Source organism: Muntiacus reevesi, chromosome 3 (assembly GCF_963930625.1).
Source record: "Muntiacus reevesi chromosome 3, mMunRee1.1, whole genome shotgun sequence".
Taxonomy (NCBI): domain Eukaryota; kingdom Metazoa; phylum Chordata; class Mammalia; order Artiodactyla; family Cervidae; genus Muntiacus; species Muntiacus reevesi.
Genome location: NC_089251.1, coordinates 113,478,192 through 113,496,721, shown reverse-complemented (window position 1 = coordinate 113,496,721; position 18,530 = coordinate 113,478,192). Strand labels below are relative to the sequence as shown.

At 55.0% G+C, this 18,530-nt stretch overlaps 1 protein-coding gene across 2 annotated transcripts in view; it reads right to left on the bottom strand.

Moving 5' to 3' along the window:
- Window positions 1-364: 364 nt before the first annotated feature.
- PTPRU (protein tyrosine phosphatase receptor type U) overlaps window positions 365-18,530 on the bottom strand; it is an 88,805-nt gene continuing 70,639 nt past the window's right edge. For both annotated transcript variants that reach the window (XM_065930243.1, XM_065930242.1), the window contains 12 exons: window positions 14,918-14,954; window positions 14,206-14,303; window positions 14,007-14,123; window positions 12,980-13,134; window positions 11,414-11,549; window positions 10,031-10,180; window positions 8,957-9,130; window positions 6,318-6,458; window positions 4,109-4,234; window positions 3,820-3,977; window positions 1,771-1,906; window positions 365-1,557 (listed from right to left, as the gene is read on the bottom strand). In XM_065930243.1, the coding sequence (XP_065786315.1) occupies window positions 1,495-1,557; window positions 1,771-1,906; window positions 3,820-3,977; window positions 4,109-4,234; window positions 6,318-6,458; window positions 8,957-9,130; window positions 10,031-10,180; window positions 11,414-11,549; window positions 12,980-13,134; window positions 14,007-14,123; window positions 14,206-14,303; window positions 14,918-14,954 (1,491 nt within the window). In that variant the 3' untranslated portion in view covers window positions 365-1,494. The remainder of the gene's footprint in view (window positions 1,558-1,770; window positions 1,907-3,819; window positions 3,978-4,108; window positions 4,235-6,317; window positions 6,459-8,956; window positions 9,131-10,030; window positions 10,181-11,413; window positions 11,550-12,979; window positions 13,135-14,006; window positions 14,124-14,205; window positions 14,304-14,917; window positions 14,955-18,530) is intronic.

Here is an 18,530-nt window from a genome sequence, read left to right as displayed (position 1 = left end):
AATTGGCCCAGGGTCTCACAGCCCTGGGAGACCGTCTGTCTGACATCAAAGCCGGAGCTTCTCAGGAGCTCTCTCCCAAAGGAGCTCAGACTGGGTCCAGGCCCACAAGGGCTGAGAGGCAGCTCCGTGGCCCTCAGAGGTCTCAGGATAAAGCCCCCTTACACTGAGTAACTGCTTCAGAGGCTTGGGTGGAGCCAGCTCTGCAAGTGGAAGACCGCTGAATGATGCTCGGGTCCATGCCTCTCCCCCCGTTTTATGGATGGAAAATCCAAGGCCAGACCAGGGCCGTCCCACTACACTGGAAGGCTGGGGCCAGGTGAGGAGGTCCCAGTCAGGCTGGTCAGACACACATAAGGCTGCTCGGTGGCATTCAGAGAGCACATTTATTTACAAAGCGCTTTACAAACAACCAGTTTATGCCTCCCCACAGCCCCCTGCGAGGTAGGTCAGTAGTCATATCTACAGTTTACAGATGGGGAAATTGAGGCACGGAATGGGGGTGTGGCCTGCCCCATTTTAAAGAGACCTTCCCACCCACCCATCAAAAAATAAACAGAAAAGCATTGATCTTACATCTCAAAATATACCTTCTTTCTCCAAACCCTAGGGGGTGGTGAGCACCCCTGATTTAACAGCACCCCAGGAGGCACCCTGACCAGGAGCCACAGGGACCTCAACCCCAGGGGCTGTTGTTCAGCCTTGACGATTGTCACTGACCCAGGCGGAGCAAGACCCAGCCAGTGAAGCCTGAAGTGACAGGTAGAGGGGGCTGAGGTGACTTCATTCTGCAGACATTGGGTCAAGCAGGGAAGGGAACCCACACAGGACAGGGGAGGGATGGGCAGATCCTGGTTCGGGGGAGCTCAGGGCACATTCGGGGAAGCAGAAGTTTGGGGTGGGGGTGGGGGGGACCATGAGCAAAATATCCCCAGGGCTGCAGGGAGGCGGGGGGTGGAGAAGGGAGCTGAAGTTGCCCCTGCGAGGACCAGTCTGAAGTGCCCACTGGAGAATCAGGGCTGAGTGTGTGGTCTCCCAAGACCCATAGGCACTGGCCAGATGGGATATTAGACACCAAGCCACAGTGCACGCTCTCCCCACGTCGGGCCAAGCTGGGTGGAAACCCTGGCCTGCCATTTGCTCTGCAGGGCTTTCACTCATCTCTGCCAAGGGCTGGGATGCAGTCCAAGGACTTGAGCCTGGGTCCCCCTAAGGTGGCAGTTCTGAGCCGGTCACTCAGGCGGTGCCAGGCCTCTCAGCAGGCCTGCAGGACCCCGTGGAGGCGGGCTGGGCTGCAGTCTTGCTAAGCTCCTCCTTGGCCTGCAGCCTGCTCACGGCCGTGCTAAAAGGCTCTGCCCACAGTGGAAGGGGGCACCAGGCTGGCCCAGCACCCACTCCGGTGCTTTCCCTGAGGGCGCAGGTCTTCCTCGTCCGTCCGTTGGGGATGGTGGGCCTGGCCCTGAGTGCGCAGTGGGTGCCCCAGGCCAGGGGCCCCTGCTATCTTGACTCCAGCCCCTCCAGGTACTCCAGGGCCACGTCATAGCAGAAGTGGTACTGATCCTGGGAGAGGGAGAGGAGGAGTCACCAGCCGGTCCCTCTCTGCCCCACGGTCAGGGAGAAGGGGAGAAATGGGGGTGACGCTTTCGCACCACAGGACTAGACCCCAAGGCCCAACTCTGGGGCCCAGATACGGGAGAAGGTATCTGAGGGGGCCTGGTCGGGTGTGGACCGGGAAGTTGGAAGCGGACGGGCAAGGGGTACAGGGCTCCTCACCAGGGTCTCCACCATATTGGGTTTGTAGTTCCTAAGCGTTTTGGCAGCAAAGAAGACGTCCACCAGGTTGTGGCAGCGGATCATTTCCAGGACCGTGGCGCAGGCGCAGAAGGTGCCGCTGCGGCCGCCCCCATTTCTACAGGAGAGACATGAAAAGATCTGGGGGTGGGCTTGCGGGGTAGGATGAACTCAGAAGAGAGAAATCAGGGAACCCAGAAGGGAGGGGCTAGGACACCCGGGAGGGAGGGGCTAGGACACCCAGGAGGGAGGGGCTAAGACACCTGGAAGGGAGGGGCTAGGTCACCCAGGAGGGCGGGGCTAGGGCACCCAGGAGGGAGGGGCTAGGGCACCCAGGAGGGCGGGGCTAGGACACCCAGGAGGGAGAGGCCAGGACACCCAGGAGGGAGGGGCTAGGGCACCCAGGAGGGCGGGGCTAGGGCACCTAGGAGGGAGAGGCTAGGACACCCAGGAGTGCGGGGCTAGGACACCCAGGAGGGAGAGGCTAGGACACCCAGGAGGGCGGGGCTAGGACACCCAGGAGGGAGGGGCTAGGGCACCCAGGAGGGAGGGACTAGGGCACCCAGGAGGGAGGGGCTAGGACACCCAGGAGGGAGGGGCTAGAGCACCCAGGAGAGAGGGGCTAGGGCACCCAGGAGGGAGGGGCTAGGACACCCAGGAGGGCGGGGCTAGGACACCCAGGAGGGAGAGGCTAGGACACCCAGGAGGGAGGGGCTAGGGGACCCAGGAGGGAGGGGCTAGGACACCCAGGAGGGAGAGGCTAGGACACCCAGGAGAGAGAGGCTAGGACACCCAGGAGGGAGGAGCTAGGGCACCCAGGAGGGAGGGGCTAGGACACCCGGAGGGGAGGGGCTAGGACACCCAGGAGGGCGGGGCTAGGACACCCAGGAGGGAGAGGCTAGGACACCCAGGAGGGAGGGGCTAAGGCAACCAGGAGGGAGGGGCTAGGACTCCCGGAAGGGAGGAGCAGGGCCTGGGAAGCTAGAAGGGAGTGGTCAGTGAGCCCACAGGGGTGGGGCTAGGAAACCCAGATGGAAGGGGTCGGAGAGCCCAAAGGTGGGCAGCAGGAAGCAATGGTTAAGGGGACGGAGTCAGAGGATAAAAGACTAGCATCCGAAGCGGAAGGTATCTAGAACAGAACCTCTAAGAGAAACAGAGAAGATTCTGAGAACAAGGAGTCGACACACTCCAGGGGAAAGACACCCAGACAGACAGTGACAGAGGAGCGCTGCAGGGCAGCAAGCAAAAAACCAGAAAGCAGAGTGGAAAACAAACACAGAGATCACCAGTCAGCCCCCAGTATCACAGACACAGCCTCAAACGCACAGACACTCCCAAACGGGCGGCCCCCACAGCGAGACCCTCTGATTCCCACAGTCCTCTCCCTCCTCTGCTCTCTGTGACCCCGAGGGTGGGGGTCCTCTTGGGAGATGGGGGACAGACCAGGCCCTCTGTCCCCTTCCCGAGGGGCATCTCCCACTAAAACCAAAAGCCCTTGAGAGGGCCAGGCCCTGACTGACTCAGCTCCTTGCCCCTGCATCCTGTGTGCCCAGCCTGGCACTGGGGTCAGTAAGTGCTGAAAGCATGAAAACATGGTCGAGGGAAAAGGAATGAGTGCACCCAGATATGAGTGAATAGATGAATCTGTGAATGAGGCATGTAAATGAATGCATGAGGAAGGGAAGAAAGTACATGCATGCAGGCACGAACAAAGGCCAGGGTTCCATTGGCTTAAAAAAATGTACCACCACCGTATCATGGGTTCAGCTGTTTAGACAGGACTCTCTCCAATTAAACTGGCAAAGTCGAACATTACACAGAGGCTACACTGGTCACGTGTTGAGGTTGGAGTCCACACCCTGGAAAGTGACAGGGCTCCTCCAAGGAAGGCGGGTTCAGCTTCACCTGGCCATGCTGACTGAAGGCTCAGGGCTTCGGTGCCAGCCCAGAAGCCCTCTCTCATCCTGACCTCTGCCCCTGGTCCATGGCGCCCCAGGTCCTCTCCCCACCAGAGGGAGGGCCGGCACTCACAGGCAGTGCACGACGGTGCGCCCATCCCCGCTCTCCGCCTGCCACTTGTCCACCGCCGCCAGCAGGTGCAGGAAGGCCTTCTTGGAGTCAGGCGTGTCCCGGTAGGCGGACCAGCGCAGGAACTGGAAGTGTCGCACCAGCAGGTGCCCCTCCTGCATCTGGGGCGGGAGCAATCAGCCAGGGGACATGAGTACCAGGGTTCCACGGCACCCTGGGGACCTCGAGAGGGTCATTCAAGGCTGCCCAGCCCCCACCCAGGTCCTCATCCTGAGGCTCCCACCCCACTCACCCGAGAGATGTTCTGCACCCGGAAAACTCGGGCCACCAAGTCCTCGTCCGCTGTGCCCGACACGAACTCCACCTCCATGAGGCCGTACTGCTGCCGGCCTGGCTCCGGCCAGTACTGCAGGCAGGGCTGGGAGTGCGGGACGGGGAGGCCAGCTGAGCTGCGCAGAGCTGGTGGGCAGCTGCTGCTCACACCCACGCCCAGACCTCCATGCTTGCCCAGGAGCCCGCCACTCACTCCAGACTCACGTTCAGTTCCCCCCCACATCCCACCACTCACCTATCAGATCACATGTACACCCGCCCCGGTGCGTTTGTCCTGATACACTCAAGTCAGCCGAGACAAGCCCTTTGTTGTGGGTTCACTGACACCGCCGTGCCACGAGACAGCTACACCCAACACCGTCACAAGCACATACACTTCCCCCAGGTTGCCTTCTTCCAAGGACAGGCCTCAAATGATCCCCACCCGCCCCAGCACCCCTGCCCCATGGCCTTCTCTCTCGCTGCCTCAGCCCTCCAGCATCAGCTCACAGACATGGGGTGTCCCTCTGCTGCAGCACAGCTTAGCACCCCCCTACTCCGGCCCCAGGACCCCTCCGTGGAGTCAGGGTCCTAAATGTACCCCACTCCGGGTCGCATTCTCAAGCCACAGAGAAGGCACAGCCCCCTTACACATAAATACGTGGGTCTTCTGGGGAGTTGGTCTGAGGCCCCAGCTTTCTAGTATAGCCTTCTAGCGAGGCTCTTCCTTCCTCCGAGCCCCAGTTTCTCCAGCTGTGAAATGGTCCCCGGGGCCCATCCCAAACAACATGCTGCTCCATCTAAGCCCCCTTTCTGACCACGAAGGGAAGACACTACCTTCCTCTTTCTCCTGAGGTCCTGGCAACTCCTTGCATTCAGGCCTTTGCACGTGCTGCTCCCTCTCCATGGACCACTTGTCCCCCATCTCTTCACCAACTCAACTCTACCCTTCCTGTACCTCTCAGCTCAGATATTACCTCCTCCAGGAAGCCCTCCCTGATACACCATCCCCCAGGCTCCTCTGTGTCCCTGTAACAGCTCCATGGTAGCCCTCTGCTTCTGCTGTCATGATTAGTTTCAGAACCTGCTTCCCCCAAACCATGAGATCTGGGAGGGGCCACGTGTTCTCCTTCTACCTCCCCACCAGGCAGACAGGGAGTGACCCATGAGCAAATGAATGAACAGATGTGTGACTAGTGAATGACATCTCTCTGAGCCTCCCTCTGGGTCCCTCCTCTTCATCTCAGTAACATGGGGTTCCCTTGCAACATGGGATTCTCCTAGACCCCTGCCCAGGTCCGGGAGCCCATTACCCTGAAGTCCTAGGTTATTTATACCAACTACCTGACTTTCAAGGAACCCAGTTAACAATCTTCTCCAGGCAGTCATCTCCAGGCTGTCATGCTCATCTTATAGCAATGGTCATACGGAGCTGGAAGGTGGGGTGTCTGGACCTCCCAGGAGTTCCAGCCTTCAGAGCCCCAGAAAGAAATAAGGGGAGCTGCCTCAGGCTGAGATCACTGACCACCATCTGGACCATCCTCAGAAGCAATGGTCACCTTCATCATCTTCACCCCTGCCGTGTACTGAGCACCTGCTGCATGCCAGTCACGGCGCAGTGCTAAGCATCCCACGTACATCTCCCACAATCCTGATAATAATCTCATGACAGAACAGGTGCTGAGATAGTCCCCATCTCACAGAAAAGGAGACTGAGGCTCGAAGACGTATATTAACTTACCCTCAATCAAACTGTCAGAAAGTAAGGAGGCTGGACTTCTACTCTGCCTCAAAGCCCCCATTATTAGCTGAGTGACAGAAAGCAGAGGCTCTGGGAGGAGGCAGCCCCAGGCAAGGGGCATGGCTCTGCCACGTCCCAGCTGTGTGACCTGGGAGAAGTCCCTTCGCCTCTCTGGGTCTTAATTCTCTCACCTGAAGCCCATAAGTGCAAAGCAGAGTCCCTAGTACACATCAGATGCTCCATAAAGAGCAGCTACTTTTCTCCAGGTTGAGCCTGGTTTTACAGACAAGGAAACCGAGGCTCTGGGAGGGAGTAGGACACATCTGAGGCAACTCAGTAAGTAGGTGGCAGAGCTGGGGTCCAACCCCTGACTTTTGCCATGTGCCCTTGAACAGACCGAGGTCCTGGGCAGCAGGTGGCTAGCCTGCCTGGCCAGCAGAACCCTCACCCAGGCGGAGTTGGACTGGTGCAGCTGGTTGAGCATGACGATGGAGGTGCACCCGTAGTCGTAGACCAGCCGCCAGAAGTCGGGAGTGGTGCTCTGCAGCGGGTGGAGGGTCACGATGAAGGCCGCGCTCCGGGTATAGCTCTGCAGGGAAACTGGGACTCAGCACCCAACACTGCCAAGCTTCTGCCCCATGTCCTCCCGCCCTGCCCACCCCAGCTCCACCCCACAGGACCAGGCTGCCTCCAGGGACCCAATGTGGAGGTTGGCTGGCACCGTGGGGCCTGAGTTGACAGGGTGAGCCCCCAAGCCTCTGAGGCCCAAGCCCATGGACCCCTGAGCTAAACAGCCGAAGGTTCCCAATAGGTGGCAATGGGCGTGGTGGGCAGAGGCTGGCCAAGCTTGCTCCCTGCTATTTGCACCTGCTATTCCTGTTGCCTGGAACAAATTTCCCAGGTGTACAGGGCTTTCTTCCTCACTTCTTTCTGGCCATTGCTTAACTTCAGCCTCTTCAAAGAGGCCCTCTTTACCAATTCATCAAAAATAACCACATGCATACCCCAAAACCCACATGAAACACTTGCTCTATCTGGTTGCTTTTTTTAGAAATTAACAGTAACTGACAGTCCATTGTACACTTGTTTGTTGACTGTCTCAACCCATTTCCCCAAAGGCAAGGTTAAGGAGAGCAGATTTTTTCCAGGGTGTGGCCTGTGACCAGAACTTTATAGGAGTTCAAGAAATATTTTTTTAATAAACAAATACCTAGGTGCCTTCCAACTCCATGGATGAAGGGTCTGAGACCCCAAGCCAAGCCCCCAGACCAGTGGCCAGTACTGACTCCACTCCCCACTCCTGATGCTGCCCCACAGGTGAGCCAGCCACAGTTCTCCCCCCATTTCAGTGCTCCAGGCCCAAGTCTCCTCCTTTACCCTGCCTTGTCCCCCCCATGCCATGTCCCCTCCCTCTCCTGATGCTCTTCTCTTACCACCCCCTCCCCTCCCCAGGACCCACCGAAGGCTCCCCAACACCGAGCCCAGCCAGACCCCAAAACTCAGGCCTGGGCGCCCAGTGTGGCTCCCTGCAGACTCAGCCACCAAAAATGGCCCCCACTTGGCCCCCAGACAAGCTCACCGCAATGCAAGCAGCAGGGCCTGCATGGCTGGGATCAAGTGTGAGATATCACAGCCCCAAGGAAGCTTCTCCACCGGACCAGCCCATTCCCATCAGGGCCAAGGAGCCCACTGTGACCCTCTCCAGCTCAGGGGCTCAGGACCTCAGAGAGCCTCCTCTCCATCGCCCCCATGTGCAGACAGGCATACTGAGGCCAGAGAGCAAGCTGAGAGAGAGGCCAGATCCCTACATCCCCCTCCAAAGCTCACCGGCACCTGAGGCCACCTCCCTAGGACCCCAGCCACCTCCCCATTCACTCCCTTCAGTGGCTGGGACTGCTCGCCCCTGCTTGCCTTCAGCTCACTCCAGGAAGCCCCCGGGAAGGAAGCGTGGGAGCCTTCTCTCTTTGGAGAAACCCCACTGTTTCCTGCACCATTGTGCCAAGGGGCTCTGGCTAAGAACTGGGCCAGGAAAGGCCCATCTGCCTCATCCCTGCAGTGGGGGAAGCTCCCTCCCCACAGCTCTCATCTCCACATGGAGGGACATCCAGTGGTGACAGGACGTCCAGTGGTGACATCCACCTTCACGGGTGGATTTGGGAGAAGACCGGAAGTGCTCAGCTCCCGAAGGGAAGGCCCTCCCCCTCTCTTTCCAGGCCAACTCTTCCTCAGAAGCTGTGCATTCAACTGTTGCTGCTCCCCGCCAACATGTAAAGACCTGCCCCTTGCGGGGAGGCGCTCCAGCTGGACCGCTGAGTCTGAGAGGACAGGTCTGCCTGCCCGAGGCTGAAGGAGGAGCCGTCCATGTAGCCACACAGCTGAAGTCACCTTCTCCAGTCTCACCAGTTTCCTTACAACGGTAACATCTTACCTCCACCTGTCTGCCCTCTGCACCTCTCTCTCAAACTGGTTCCATTTGGGAAGGAATAGGGGACACCCACAAGACTTGTCCCCCTCAGGCAGTGGCACCCTGAAGTTATTCACTGGACCCTAAATCCCCTGGCGCCGTTTGCAAAGCCCAATAAAGGGGGTGGAGCCTCCTGAGCTGGGAGTAGAGGCTTCTAAACAGCTCCTGAGACCTCAGACGGCTAGGCGTGGGGAGCAAGTCACCACTCCAGGCCAGGTTCCTAGGCAGGCTCTCACTCCACCACCCCAGGACAAGCTTCCCTGACTCTAGATACCAAATCTCACATCCCAAGCCCAAACCCTCCCAACCTCCCCAGCCAAAGCCCTTGAATCACTCATCCTACCCAGGCTTTGCTGGGCCTGATCCTGGAGACAGTCCTGCCTAAACTCCACCACTCAGATCCCTACTCAGGCCGAGGGTAAGACCTGAGGGGGAGAACTGGTTCTTGAGTGCCCTGAATAGAAGATCCTTGGGCGGTGGGGAGGAAGGCCACCCAAGGGGCCGCCCCAGAGAGGCAGAGGGCTCCCCTAACCTGAATCCTCAGTTCTGTCCCCCCGGCTCCTGCACCTTCCCTCACTGCTGGGTGAGGGTGTCCCAGAGCCCAGCCCACCCCCGCGCCTCACGTCAGTCAGGGCCGCATTGATGTAGTTGTTGGGGTCCCCGTCCGTGGAGACGAGGAAGGGCAGGCAGCGGTCAGGCGGCAGGACATCCATGCTGCGGTTCTTGTCCCGGTTCCGGGGCAGCAGGGCAATGCTGCACTCCTCCACATCCAGCGGCGGTGTGACCGAGTTCAGAGTCTACAGAGAGGGAGAGGACGGGAAGGTGATGTCCCGTGTTTGTGGGGGGTCTCTTTCCCCCATGAAGCCCCATGAAGGAGACTGGGCTGGGTTATTATGCCCATTTTATGGATGGAGAAACTGAGGTCCAGAGAGAAAAGAGAGAGAGACAGGGACCCAGACTCCCTGGATTCAGGCTGTGCAGGGCCCAGATGGAGCTCTGGAGACTGGAGTCTACCTCCTTGCCACCTGTGTACTGTAGACAAGCTACTCTATCTCTAAGCCTCGTTTTCCCTCTGTTGTAAAAGGGAATAATTATTTGCCTACCCCAGGGGATTGCTGGGGGAATAAAGTGAGATAACAGCAAGTCTGGCACATGCACCACCTTCAATACACGAAGGCACCGTGAGGATCATTACAGGAGCCAAGCCCTGAAAACCCCGCATCTTCCACAAAGCAGACTCCAGGGACCTGATGCAGGAGGTCACCTTCCCGGCCCTATCAAGGAACACCTGGCACACGAGCGAGCCAAGGACCCTGGGCCACCTCCCCTCCCCTCCTGTCTCCATGCCTCAGGCACCCTGATTCATGGAGTCTCCATTTCTTCCTCTTGTTCTTCTTGATGTTGTTCAGTCACCCAGTCGTGTCTGACTCTTTGCAACCCCATGGAGACGGTAGCCCACCAAGCTCCTCTGTCCAAGGGATTCTCCAGGCAAGAATACTGGAATGGGTTGCCTTTCCCTTCTCCAGGGGATCTTCCCAACCCAGAGATCGAACCCAGGTCTCCCGCACTGCAGGCAGATTCTTTACCATCTGAGCCACCAGGGAAGCCCCCTACAGCACCGAGGACCTCCCAATACCACACACATGCTCACTGACTCACTCACAAGCCACACCTAAACACATACACTCATGCCCCACCTGGAACTCCTCCCGCAGCTGGGAGGAATTACTCTGAGGGTCAATGCGGATCATTTCCTTGTACGTGGCCTTGAATTCGCTCACAGGGATGGTAGTCTCCCCACACAGGCAGGCCTCCAGGATTGCATCATGGATAAAGATGTACTGCTCCTGGAACAGGAGGAGAGAATATGAGGAACCAGGAGGGGAGCGGAAGTGAGAGATTTCAGGGTCAGGAGGAGGCAAGTTCAAAGTTGCGGCTGGGGTGTTCTGAGATGGAATCCAGCCATGTGGGACCCACCATACTTGAAACAGCCTGCAAGGATATTTGCTCATTGATCTCACATTTCATCCCATAATAACCCTATGAGAAGCTCTGAAAGTGAGGTGACAGCCCCGGGTCACACATCTAGAGAGGAGACAAACCCAATAAGCATTATGTCTTAACGGTAGAACTTATGACTTTGGCCCAATGCTGTGTGACCTCACCCAAGTGAACACAGTGGAGCTGAGCTTGGGAAGACCCTGAGAGGCTGGCAGCTCTGTGATGACCGAGAGGCATGGGGTGGCACGGGATGGGGAGGGAGGCTTTAGAGGGAGGGGATATAGGTATACTTATGGCCGACTCATGTGGTTATACAGCAGAAACTAACACAACTATGTAAAGCAATTATCCTCCAATCTTAAAAGATATCCTGTGATAAACCATTATAGAAACAATATTCAAAAAAACAAAGGACATATGTATAACCAAATCACTTTGCTATACAACAGGAATTAACAACATTGTAAATCAGCTATGCTGTTGGTCAGTCGCCAAGTCGTGTCTGACTCTTCGCAACCCCATGGACTGCAGCGTGCCAGACTTCCCTGAACCTCACCATCTCCCCAAGTTTGCCCAAGTTCATGTCCACTGCCTCGGTGATGCCATCCAACCATCTCATCCGAATCAACTGAGTAAACAGGCTCTGTGTCAATAAATAATGTGCTCAAAATAAAAAAAAAAAAAAAAGAAGAATTCCTTCTGCTCTAAATATCTCAGTTGTAACAATCAAATGAGATAACCCCATACATCATAGCCTCACAAACACGCAGTATTATTTACATAATGCCATTATATGATGTTCTTATTTATGAGTTATCAGAGGTCTAAACACAAAAACTCACACTCAGAGCATAAATAAAAAATAGTTTAAAAACAAACAAACAAAAAAAAATCAAAAATAAATTTTTTAAAAAAAGAGGCTGGCAGGCCAAGTCCAGGGATGGGAAAGGACAGGGGGACATCCTAGACATCTTTCTGACACCTTTCTGACACCTTTCTGACACCCTCCACCAGCTTCGAGCTCCTACACGAGGGACTCTTGTCCTGGAGGGGCTGTGGGGGGAGCGCCGCACCCCCACCTCGGTCTGGATCATGTTGACGCGCCGGGAGCAGAGGGTCTTCACGCAGTTGTAGATGTCCACGACGCCCTCGCACTCCGCCATGTCCAGCATCACATCCAGAACGATGTAACACCCCGTGCGGCCAGTGCCCGCGCTGGGGAGAGAGAACCCGGGGCCAGATCAGAGGCTTGGGAAGGGAGCCCAGGACCTCGAAGAAGAAGAGAGCAGACCTGGGGCCCTGGGCCATATCTCCACCACACAGGCGATGGGCGACACTGGCGGAGCCTGGGAGGAGGCTGCTGGAAGAGTCCCGGGGAAATGTGACAGAGGGCAGAGCAGGAGCTGGGTCTTGAAGATGGAGAGGAAAGAAAGGGTGGAGAGAATGCAGATCTGAAACCAGCTCAACTTGGCAGCTCTGCCAGGCGAAGAGGAACAAAAGTGACACTCAGCTTAATCCAAGAATGTTCTGGTTTCCTTGATGTCTGGAAATCTCCTACACACCCTTCAAAGCCCTACACACTTAAACCCACTCACATAGTCAGTGGAGCCTTCAGGAAATGTCAGGTTTTTTAGTTCCCAGAGCAAGCTGGGTGGACTCTTACCAAAACCCCCTTCCCTGCTCCGTGGTCACTGTTTATGGGGCTGGCTCCCTACCTACTGTGAGTTTCTTAAGAGCTGGATGGGGTCAAACCCTTCTCTGGAATCCTCACATTTAGCACCAGGTGGAGCAGAGTTGAGAGGAGCGGGGAGGACAAAGATGACACCAAGATCTCAAGTTTGAAAATGGTGACAGCGACGTGTTGGCCAGGACACACAGCCAGTGGGTATCCCATATACCACTGATAGGGGCTGGAATTAGTGAAACCGCTTTGGAAAACTCTCCACAGTATCTAGTTAGGCTGAACATTCACAGAGCAATTCCACTCCTACGTACCTGCCTCCCAGAAATGCGAGTGTGTGTGTCAGCCAAAAGACATGTAAGAGAATGTCCTTAGCAGCACTGTTCATAAAAGCTCAAAGCTGGAAAACACCCAAATGCCTGCCCACAACAGAATGGATAAACATATGCTGGTGTGTTCACCCAGTGGAATAGGATACAATACGGATGAACCTTACAAGCATCAGGTTGAGAGAAAGTCAGACTCCAAGGAGCACCTGATGTGTGATTCCATTGATACAAAGTTCAAAAGCATGCACAATGAATCTCGGGCTTAGAAGTTAGGAGAGTGATCACTCTGGAAGGGAGGAGGTGGGGTACAGGCCAGAAGGGAGCTCCAGGGACTTCTGAGTTCTGTTAATGTTCTGTTTCTTGATCTGAGTAGTGCTGACTCCTTCACAGTGAATTTGGGAAAATTCCTAAAGCTTACTTATTATTATAATAGCCTATAATAATAAACTACACTTCTCAGTGTATACATGACAATGCCAATCCCAGAGTCGAAGCTCAAAGGGCAAAGGGCGTCAGGGGGTCATTCTCCCCTGCCCTCTGTCTCTGAGCAGGATGGACTCGGGCCCAGTCTCCCTTAGGGACCTCAAACAACCTCATTCTCCACCCCCTTCTCGCTGGGCTCCCCAGCACCCCACCTGCAGTGGATGACCACGGGCCCAGCGTCAGGGGGTGTGGAGGCCTTCACACGCCGGATGAAGGCCAGCAGCCCCGTGGCGTGGTAGGGGACGCCGTGCTCCGGCCAGGCCGTGAAGTGGAACTGGCGGACCTCGTGGCGGGCAGAGTAGCCTCTCTGGGGAGACAACAGAAGTGACAGTCAGAGCCCCTGCCAGCATCTACCAGACACCTGCAGTGTGCCAGGCACTGGATGCTGGCGTCTACCAGACACTTGCAGCGTGCCAGGCACGGGAGCGAGTGTCTCACCGCAGGAACTCGGTTCACCCCAATGAGACTCACAAGGTGCCTATTAATGACTCATTGTACAAGCAAGAAACCAAAGCCTCAAAGATGAGAAACTGCTTGCCCAAAGAAGACAAGACACACATTAGGCAGGGGTTGGGCCAGGATCTGCCTGATGCCAAATCTGCACTGTAAGTCACCCACTTCTGCCACCTGCTACACAACTGCCCTAAGAGATCATTTTGATGCTCCCAGTCTTAGTTCAAAGGGGGAAAACTATCTTTCCTCTGAGGATTTTATAGACAGTCAAATAAGACTGTGGACCGGAAGACTTAGCCATCCCTTGCCTGTGGACTTTTGTGAGTATGTAACCACTCGTGAGCCTCACTTTCCCTATCTGTAAAATGGGGCTGATGGCAAAGGCCTAAGCCACAGACTGAAACAGGGCTGAAACAATGTGTGTGATGGGCTGAGCACAGCGCCTGGCACAGAGCAGGTTCAGCACCTGGCAGTTATCCTCATGGTCCTCATCGTTCTCTACATTCTCACCATCCTCATCATCTTGACTTCCTCTTGCAGTCACCAGTCAAGACGGCCACTTTTCCATCCTTTCACAGTGCCCCCTGTGAGGCACTGTGGCTGCCCTGCTCGGGATGCAGAGTGCCATCCCCACCCTCCGCTCCTGGGTTGGAGGGGGTGGGGGGTTTGCTCTGTCCCACCTTCTCAGGCACCCCGGGAGAGGCCTGGTGACCACAGGAGACTCACCCGCTCCAGGGCAAAGCTGCGCACGACATACTCAGCTAGAGTCTCCGTCTTCACCAGCGTGATCTTGATGTCCCCATACATGTCGGAGTCCTCCGGCCAGTACCGCGAGCATTTCACCTGGAGGCCCCAAGGGGCAGGCTCAGCGGGCTCTTCACTGCCCCCCTGCCTGCCACGCCGCCTCCCCCGGGGCCCCACTTACCCTGCCCACCTCCACCAGTTTGGTGATCATGACGATGCTGGAACAGTGCTCCTGCCAAACCATGCGCCAGAAGTCGTAGACCATCTCAGGCTTTGGCCCTGGGGCACAGAGAGGGCTTATCTCTAGGGCCAGGTCTCCACCCAGGGCCAGCACACCACTGCCCCACACCACCGATGCCGGCCAGGAGGGTCCTGAGCCCCAGTGGGGGCTTCATGCTCACCCCCACACACCCCCATCAACTGCCGACTCATGCCTGTTGGGCCCTTGGGGTGGTCATTATCAGGAGAGCCTGCCTGGAGACCCCGGTCATCCTGAGTGGAACCCAGGAGGAAGAGCTGGAGGGCCATGGCACAAGCCTCCAGGAGGGATGGACAGATGGACAGTGGAAAGGATAAGACACAGCCTAAGGGACCCAGGCAGCCCCCAGACCAAGAGGCACAATCCACACCCAAGAGGACCGAGGCCGACTGGCCCTCTTGCATGCAGACAGACAGGTGGACCAGGAGCTACACGGGGACAGCAGACATCGGGAGACACAAACACAAAGAGGGAACAGATATGGATGTCCAGATTCCAGAAGCCCAGACAGACAGACAGATGGAAGGCAGACAGGGAGGCAGACAGATCAGCAGAGAAGGCAGGAAGGCAGGCAGAGGGCACTCAGCACGCTGGGGCAGGGGGTGGGGGGAACATGGGCGGAGGTGCCAGGTACCTTGAGTGGCTATGAAGTGATTTGACCTGTGGTAACCCTGGAACAGGAGAAGAGGGCGTGTTAAGACCCCGAGGATCGGCCCCTCACTTGCTCAGGCCCTTCTGCCCTCCTCTCCCAGAAGCTGCACACACAGCCCCCACTCAGGGAACTACCCCACCCTCTTGAACTGTCCTTTGCCCATCCCCAAATAAGGAAGGAAGTAGAGCCTGGATACCTGGGTCATGGGTTTAAAACCCATCTTTGTTCCATGACCCAAGGGAAGACACAACTCCTTCATGGGCCTAGAGGGGCTCCCCTTTCATAATTGGGGATAATTGTCCATAATCTGCTTATAACCCAGCTGCTCTTTGGAGACAAATATATTGCAGGGTGACCCTACCCTGTTCCCAAAGCCCCAGAGATCCTAAGCAACCCCAGGCCCCAGGCTGGGTCTTGTCAGTTATCTCAGCCCTGCTCAGAGCAACCAGAATGGGCAATGTCCCTCCCCACGACCCGGTCACCCAGGGCTTGAGGTGGCCCAATGAAGGCTTCAGGTTAGGAGCTAGTGAGCACAGGAGTTGCTCATGGCCATTAGATAAAATGTTTTTTAAAATCTTTAAAATCAATAATAATGATACTAGCAATAATAAATAACTTACACAGTTATTTATTAAAATAATAATAAATGTTTGAGGCCCTGTTACGGACACATACTGTGCTAAGCACTTTACCTGTATTATCTCCCACAAAAGAGGCCAAGAGCTACATTCCTCTTCCATCCCCAGAGCCCCCAGGCTGAGAAGTGGAACCAGCCAGACTCCACTCCCACCCTGAGGCGGGACCCACCCATGAGACACCCAGGGAACCAGCGCAGGTGACACGGGATCAGTAAGAAGCAGTGCAGAGCTGGTGCAAAAGAAACAACCAAGATCAGCCGCTGGCTTCAAGTTCACACCCTCGACACAGCTCCCACCTGTGACCCGGTGGGCTTCCCAGGCCCAAGGGGCCCTGCAGGCAGACTGCCAGAGTACAAAGCCCAATTCTACACAACTCGTGCTAAGTGTTGGGCAAATTCCTTTATTTCTCTATGTCTGTATTTTTGCATCTATACAATGGGAATAATTATGGTCTTTATCTCCTTGGGCGGCTGTGAAGGGTAAAGTTACACACGTTAAGGGCTTGGCACATGGCAAACACAAAGCCAGGACTTAATCAAGAGTCGCCATTATTATTGCTACCACTTTAAACGTCCACAAGCATCTCTGAAGATCTCAATGGCGTGAACATCAAGAATTACTGGGCAGACAGCAGTTCACAACAGGAGTTAAGAATATGAATCATGGGTCAGGTTGAGCTGGGTCTCTGCTGCCAAATAGGAACTGTGTGATTCTAGGCACTGAGCAGGCACTTCTCAGCCTTCAATGTGCATGCGAATCTCCTGGAGATCTTGTTAAAAGGCAGATTCAGATTCAGCCAGTATGGGGAGGGGCCTGGGATTGTGCATTTCCAACCAGATCCCAGGTGGTGCCAAGGCGGGGCCTCAAAACACACTTGGAGTAGCTAGGCTCTCTGACTCTCTAAGCCTCTGTTCTCCTCCAGAATATGAGGATAATACCAAGACACACACGTGCTGTATACCTACAGTTCCCATGAAAATGACCAAAACATAGTCAAAGTTACCAAGAATGAAGAGCCTCCCAGAGTCACTCAACCCTCACTACCGGAACCTCTCCAGGTCTAGCCTAACTCCTTGCCACTGTCTCCCCAGCCACGCCTCTGCTTCATGTCTTTAGGGGAGCTGCTGGGCAACTGGGGTCAGAGGGGGCACTCGGCAGAGGTTTCGCCAGTGTTGCCCTCCACCCCCAGCCTCAGTCAAGCTGGGAACAGGCTACTCCACCTAAAGCCAGTTTGCTTGAGACTCTCACACAAGAGCCAGAGCCTCCAGTGCCCAGCATATTGCCAGCACCCAACTGCTAATCAATACATACAACAAACAGCTCAATAATTTTTCAGACAGATGGCTTTCAGTATCTGTATATTCACTTTTTAGTGGCCCATGTGCATTATTGCACAATTACGTCACACAAAGGACAGTGAAATGGAAAGTTTTAAATGCTCAGATGTTAAAGGAAGATAAGGAGACCAGCTTGAGCACACCCGCTTTAGAGACCAGGATTAGTGAGCAGGGGTGCTCCTACTCTGGGGCATCAAGCATGTCCTAGGAGCCTGTTCCCGGGCAGACATCCACCCCTCCCTGGTGCCTTTGAATGGGCAGAGCTAGGAGACTGACTACCTGCACAGTGGGCAAGGCCCCTGGGGCATCCCAATGCCCCCAAAGAGAGAGATCCAGGGTCTCATGTAAGGGTACAGGGCTTAGGTTGAATTTGAGGCCCCAGCTCTGCTAATCCAGAGCCTTGGGGCCATGAGTAAGCCACTCAATCTTTCTAAGCCTCAATTTTGTCATCTGCCACATGCAGGTCTCAACCTCATGGAGTGTGGCAAAAATGACATGAGGTGCCAGAAAGGCCTGGCTCAGAGAATGTACTCAGCCAATAATGTTTTTGGTAACAGGCATTTGTAAATGAAATAAGCCATGTTCCCTCAGGGTATTTCATAAGAGTCTGGCAACAACTAAATGAAAGTTTTATATGGAGATTGAGATGTAAAAACATATAGTGATCTAGGGACTTACTCAGTCCTCCAGCGGTTAAGACTCTACGCTCCCAATGCAGGGAGCATGGATTCAATCCCTGATTGGGAAACTGACTGGGGAACTAAGATCCCATATGCCACACAGTGTGGCCAAAAAAATTTAAAAATTAAAAAAAATTCTAAAGTGAAAGAAAAAATCATGATCTATATTCATCACCTCCTAATGGGGTTGCTAAGGCTGAGGACATCCATTGCCTTCTGTGGGTCTAATATTTCATTTAAGTTTAGCAACTTTACAAATCACCTGTGTAAAGAAACTCAAAATAAGGCAGACGGTATCTAGGAGCACATGAGGAACAACTGTCGTCTCCAGCAGATGTGACAGCAGGGACCTTATGCTTTATATATTAGTGAAGGTCCCAAGCATATACATGTTGTCTGAAAGTCTAATAATGAGTTGCATTTTTCCAATCATAAAAAAGCCAGACATATATTTGTAAAAGAAAAAAGGAAGATAAAATAGACAAGGTACCCCCCAAAATAAACCCATCAGGCATCAACTATTAAAAAATTATATTTAAAAAATCAAATGAGAGGACTGCTAGATGAAATTTTTTTTTAATTCTTATAAGGCCCAAACATAGCACAATTTTTTAAGATAAAATATCCAACAGCTCCCCCAAAATAAAACATTCAATTTAGGGCTAAATTTGAGGGCAAAGCGGTGAGGGTTGAGTTTCAAGCAAACTGATCACAAAGGGATTGGAACACAAGGGAAACTACTACTAAAGGGGAGTGCCTGGGGCCACCCCTGCTTCCTGGAAGGCCCGAACCCCCAAGCAGTGGGGGGACAGGGCACCCAGGGCAGCTCCTCCCGCCCCACCCCTCCCAGGCCCACAGAAGGTATGGCTAATGAGGACTCATCAGGCACAGGGGCTGGGGAGAAGGGCGACAGAGGTGGTGGCCCGGGAAGGTGGCCGGG